This window comes from Necator americanus, chromosome V, assembly GCF_031761385.1.
Source record: "Necator americanus strain Aroian chromosome V, whole genome shotgun sequence".
Lineage (NCBI taxonomy): Eukaryota > Metazoa > Nematoda > Chromadorea > Rhabditida > Ancylostomatidae > Necator > Necator americanus.
Window position 1 is genome coordinate 6,663,198 of NC_087375.1, and position 6,000 is coordinate 6,669,197.

Genomic DNA, 6,000 nt, shown 5'->3' on the forward strand with positions numbered 1-6,000 from the left:
ATGCGTCTCCATCATCAGTATCTTCTCTCTCTTCTTTTTTTCTTGCCACCTTTTGTTTTACGTGACGCCTTCTTCAATTCATTTTATTCGCCGAAGTCGGTTTCGTAATATTCAAGTGCAGGTATGTTTTCAGTTTAACGCGACTACTTTCGCGCCTTTCGGGCGCTATGGCGCCAGCGCCACCACGTGGTGCACACGATCCAGCTCAATCGGCCGACACATCCGCCGCTCCCGAGAAATTTGTGCCGGCTAACATGATCACAACACCAGAATCGTTGAGAAGCAGGTGAGCGTGTTGATTGGTCGCTTATAGCGCAACACAAAATTAACCATCGAGACAATGCGCCTTTAAATTGTGTGACAGTGTGACAACACTGTTCAGTTTAAAGGCATCCGATATCACGGAAATATCATGTAGCCGGGAAACGTGTGGGAAAATATAGAGTTCTAGGTGTGTATTACGAGTATGACCCAGTTCCCAGTCAATTCAGGAGAATGATCTGCCAACCCACCATCCCTTATGCTTTGATGGGCCAGTCTTGTTGTGTAAATTTCAGGCGAAATTCTAGTGAGCTCTGTTCCATCTTGTTTTTTGTTTTATGGCACACCTGCAGGTGTTTTCAATAAATAACTAAATAAATTCTCCCTAATCCTTCAGAAATACACCGTTGGAACAATTTGTTCCTACGAGGCGCCTTAGAACACGTACCCTTGTACACGCTCCGGTTCCCTCCGGCAGGCTATTCATTGGTTTTTGTTTGAATAGACAGGTGAATAGACCTTGCCGGTTCTTGACCGCTCGCTTGTAGACGCGGCGCGCGCGCAAGAGTTGCGCGTTCTAACGTGTCTCGTAGGAACAATTGTCGACGTTCCCACGCCTTCTTTCAGGGCGATTAGGAAGAATTGAGAGGAACCACCCACGTACTCGTAATCTACAACTTCAAACTCTATATTTTCCAACCAGTTTCCCTACTACGTCAGTTCAGTGATAAGATGCCATTAAATCATAATAAAAGTCACTATAAAAAACAGCCTCGGATCTCTTTGAAGAGCTTAGGGTGGGCTTATTTTGGTTTAAAAAAATCTTGGTAAAGAGTACGGTAAAAGCAAATTCTCGCCCTTCTTTTTACTTCTACAAACTCCATCCGTTCTCGATTTTGGCCTGTTTTCAAATTTTCATGTAGTGGCAACGCAATCCTTTTTTCTTAGTCACTCCAGCACTCGTTAGGTGACGCGTGCGACGATGTGAAATGAATTTTTTGTTGAAGTAACTCGGTAGGGGATTAGAAACCGTTTTCAAAGGAACGAAAGATATATTTCCTTGAGATAGAATAGTTCTTATTAGGATAGGATTAAAAATAATGATTATTATTCTGTGGATAATTTCTAGGCGATATTTGCTAGAATTTTCATACTTTTCCTTGATTTTGTCCAAAGATTTTCCTGCATCTTTCCATATACACTTTTTTGTCCTAGTTAAAGAGAAAATGTTGCTGATTTTTCAACAGACATAAAAAATGCCTAAAATTCCGGTCAGAGTAGCATTTCGACAAAGTAAAGATCTCCTCCCATAGCCTGACTATGATTCCGAAACAAAAGTTTTGTCTCCTAGGTTATCTGGGTTGAGAAAATCATGTGACCATTTGTTAGGGAAGCCCCATTTCTGGTTTTTCACTGGGTTTTTTTTGTGAAATCGAAAATAAGGGGGTATTTTTGAGCAGCTCTTTAGCAGATTTGGGTCTAACACGATAAATTCGCAAATTATAACCAGCAACCTCCAGAAAGCGGGAATGATGGTCATCCGACCCGCTGAAATGCCAGAAAATGCCTCCCGCCCGCCCGCGTCGCCGCCTCAGATTCTCCTGGCAGCCTAATCCTTGCCGAGGACTATCGATCATCTAACCAAATCATCCATAGCTATTTCTTCAAATAATGGCAAAATAAAATCCATGTTCTACAGTAATCAAATTTGGAGAAGATGAAGAAAACAGGACATTTCTACTAGGTTGTCGTGTAAATTGTGTAAATAGGTTTTTCCTTTTATATGATCCTTAGAAATAGAGTTCTGAAAAAAAAATTGTTACCGTAATATATTGTTTTACTGTAGTGGTGCATAGTTGGGACTAGGTGGAATATGAGTAAATAAGTTGAGATTGATAAATTTACCTCATCCAACCTGTAGGTGGAATCTAAGCATTTGGTGCCTCTTCAAAATTGACACTTACCCCATTTTTCTAGGGCTAAGTGTCAATTTTGAAGAGGCACCAAATTCTTGGATTCACTTTAATGAAGTGACAATCTGCTCCACTTCATTCATTTAACAACTATAAACCCTCACCAACCTCAACAAATTATAATCAATCGGTCATTTTATTGACCTCTTACGCTAATCGCGGTCAAAGAGCGACAATACGGCGGCGATTTTTATCGCGACAAAACCGATCGCCACGGCGATATTAACAACAAGGCCATTCATGACGACGATTTCTTTTTTTCCCCACTCATGGCGACAAAACTCGATGTTCATCGCTTGACCCCTGCCTGTCAGAGGGTGGGAGTGTTTGACCAAAGATGGACATCAGGCGTTTTTTTGCTCAAACTTTTATCTGAATGTTATGGTATCGGTTTGGCCAGTTCTGACTATAAACCACATTTTTGAAAACTGCAAATTGTACGATAGTTCAAAGAAAGAGAAACACCTGTTTATTTTTATCTATAATTTTTAAAAGCATTGAAAAGAACCGTTAATTTTAGTGAATCGAGTCAAAATCTGTACGCTTCCGTGGATAGTATCGACGATGGTGGATCGCAAAACATCTACGCGCCACAGGTAAGTGACTACTACTTAGCACACTATTACCAAGGTGGTCCGAAATAAGATCCTAAATTTTACATTTCTGCATGATCCTGCATTTTCCAAAAAAAATCCCAAAAACTTCGACCCAAAAACTAGTCCGTTAAAGGATAATGATCAATTGAATCGATGGTTTTGGATCGGTCCCACGATCATCTCAAGTAGAATTTCTCTTTTTTTTCTGATTTTTCTGGAAAACAAATTCTCCGACTTGTGTCCTAAATTTAAAATTGCCTTCTCAGCATTTTGCTCAATAAAACCGCATATTTCCTCGTTGTTCGATTGCCGACCAATAGCGCACTACCAAAGGCCACGCCCCTATTTTGCAAAGGCACACTTGACAAAACGTTTCTGGCTCTTCGTATAATAGACGAACGCCCAAGCAAACTTCCCTAGTACCGATATAATTTCTACGCTATATTAATGTACATTGAGAGTGATAAAATTTAATGTAGTAGAAAATTACAATCGTTCCTAAGGTGTTTTGCTAATTTTGAGTGATACAAACTAGCTTAGTGTTTTTCTATTATTTTCCTACACTATTATTATTTATTTTCCAGATGTTACCCAGTTTCCTGCCCCAGAACCAATTCGTCCCCGTCTCCTACGCTCCGCCTCCGTACGCTCAACTGATGGAACCGCCACGATTTTGCGCTAAATGCGGACGTGACGCAGCGTCAGAAATCGGCGCTGAACCACCACGTGAACAGAAGAATCCGTTCAATCAGATGGAGCGAAGAAATCCGTTCCAGCACAATCCGTTCCAGAAAGGACATGAGGAGAAACGACGTGCATCGTATGGAATGCGTAACGACATGTGGAAAGATAATGATGAAATTGGTTACGGTGGAAAGATTCGAAAGGACGAGGAACAACAGGAGCTGCAGGAGGTGGGCGGAGCTTATTTAGTCTGTCGCCACTTGGACGTAAACTATTTCTTGGATTTTTAGAATGGTTGGAAACCAGGACGTGGTAATAGCCGTAATCCTTTTTCAACATCAGCTAACAACAGTCCAACACAGTACAAAGGACGTGAATCTAGAGATTCAGGTGGGTCTTACGAAGAAATCGTCTGAAAGTCTGAAATCTAGAGATACGAATTGAAAACTAAGATTTAAAAAATCGTCTACTCATAATTTCTCCCCTATCGTAATGAGATAAATTTAGAAACAATTTAAAAAAATCCTCCTAATGATATTTTGTAAGGGAGTCTCAACATTTTGCGTCTTTGTTCCCGTATGGAGCCTCGGATTTGGAACTTCTTTCTTATTATTAAAGGGCTTGTTCTAGAGATGGCGGTGTAGCAGAATTGTACGAACTATTCGCACTTTTTAGGGTCCCATGGGGGATAGGTTCTTCATCCCTACACTTTTCACTGAGGAACGCGCATAATTTGAGAATAATTTAAGAAAGAAACATTTCATTCACTCACTCTTCCGGTGATTCAAGATACTGTAGGTGCAGTGGGCGTGGTATTCTGTAAATGTTGAAAAATAGGAAAAAATACATGATAAAGTAAGGAAAAAAATAATGAAACGAAATGGATGAAGTAAAAAGTGATGAGACGAAGTTTTGAAAAATTAATATTGAAATTGTGGATATTAAAACGCTCAAAGTGAAATCTTGAATAGGAAATTTAAATAAAGTTAGAGGCTGAAAATCATTGAGAATGGATCGTTTCACCGCTTTGTAGGCGATCAATTTTTAGATCAATCTCCTCTGAGCCTTTCTCAATAGGAAGAGGAGATTGATTCAAACTAAAATAGATGAAAACGATTAAATATTGTAAATATTAAATACATAAATATTATTAAATACATAAATGTAATAATATTTAATAGATGAAAATGAGTAAATATATTTACTGTTTTATTGATTTTTGGATGAATCGCTGAGTTTACGAGCAATTATGGCCAACATCTTCGTCATTGTGCGCTTTCCCCTAAAAATTAATCCTTGTTCACTATCCTATGCGTTGTAATTTATTTCCATTGTATTTCCATTTTTCGTTTTTTTTTTCTTTTTATTTCCACTGTATTTTTACTTTATATTACTTCAAATCCCCTAATTTACCTGATTCAGAACAACGCGAAAAATTCCGTAAACCAGCTCCACAATGTCCACAATGGGAAGATCGTCATCACCGTATCAATAACAATTGTCCATTATGGCATCCGTATAAGATGTGCCTGTAAGTTTCACCTATATCTAATCTTTCGGCTCTATACTACAAGGAAATACAATTATTTTCTCAAAAAATTGAGTTGTTTTTGTTAAAAATAAATAGGGTCACTTAGCGTCTGATTAAATCTTTGTGAGAATTTGTTTATTTTAAAGGATGAAATTAATTAGCTACGATACACAAGTGGATCCATACAGGTTCTACCCGAACTGTCGTTCAACGGCACTTGATTGTGGCTATGCGCATCCGTTCTGTAGCGAGGATGAATGCGAATGTGCGGAGGAGCAAAAGGACCCACAGTTAAATCATTGGATTGGTCCGGCAAGGTAACAAGACTTTTCTCACACTTTTGTGAAATTGTAGATACGCAAAGTTCTTTTTTTTTCAAAAAAAAAGAAAAAACTATTAGACAAATTTGAAATCTTTTCATTTCATAGCTGTCCTTGACCCATTTAAGCTTACCAGGATCTTTTCCTACTTTTCCTAGGCTTATTTTCTACATCTACAATTATCGGTGGAAATTTGGATTTCCGCCATCTTTGTTGTATCTATTCGGAACGAAGCAAAAAATTTGACCTTAACAAAAAGCAAGTGAAAAAAAGACTTATGAAAGGCAGCATGCCGCAGAATTGAAAATGTTGGGATCTCTATTCTGCGGCATGCTGCCTCAAAAGATAGGATTGGGAGTTTTAGATAGAGAGTATGAACGCGACCATGCTCAATTCTCCCTACCACCCCTTAAAAACGCATCGGAAATGACCGTGGTGATCAAACTTTCCTACGAGGAACCTAGAGACGTGCCACTCCTGCGAGCCCAACCACATGCGCTGCCTTTGCCAGCGAGCGGGAAAGACAGCGTCAGCTGGTTATTGATTGTTCGCTCGCTGTTGAACACGGCACGTACGTCTGCCCTCGACACGTTTTCAGGTGTCTCGTAGGAAAATTCGATCGAGAAGACCGTTTT

At 39.4% G+C, this 6,000-nt stretch overlaps 1 protein-coding gene across 2 annotated transcripts in view; it reads left to right on the forward strand.

The window, feature by feature from the left end:
* Positions 1-6,000, forward strand: part of RB195_013116 (uncharacterized protein) — a gene marked incomplete at both ends in the record, with an annotated part of 43,935 nt that overhangs the window by 37,560 nt on the left and 375 nt on the right. For both annotated transcript variants that reach the window (XM_064202794.1, XM_064202793.1), the window contains 6 exons: positions 134-286; positions 2,755-2,830; positions 3,415-3,744; positions 3,805-3,904; positions 4,937-5,045; positions 5,234-5,362. In XM_064202794.1, the coding sequence (XP_064058673.1) occupies positions 134-286; positions 2,755-2,830; positions 3,415-3,744; positions 3,805-3,904; positions 4,937-5,045; positions 5,234-5,362 (897 nt within the window). The remainder of the gene's footprint in view (positions 1-133; positions 287-2,754; positions 2,831-3,414; positions 3,745-3,804; positions 3,905-4,936; positions 5,046-5,233; positions 5,363-6,000) is intronic.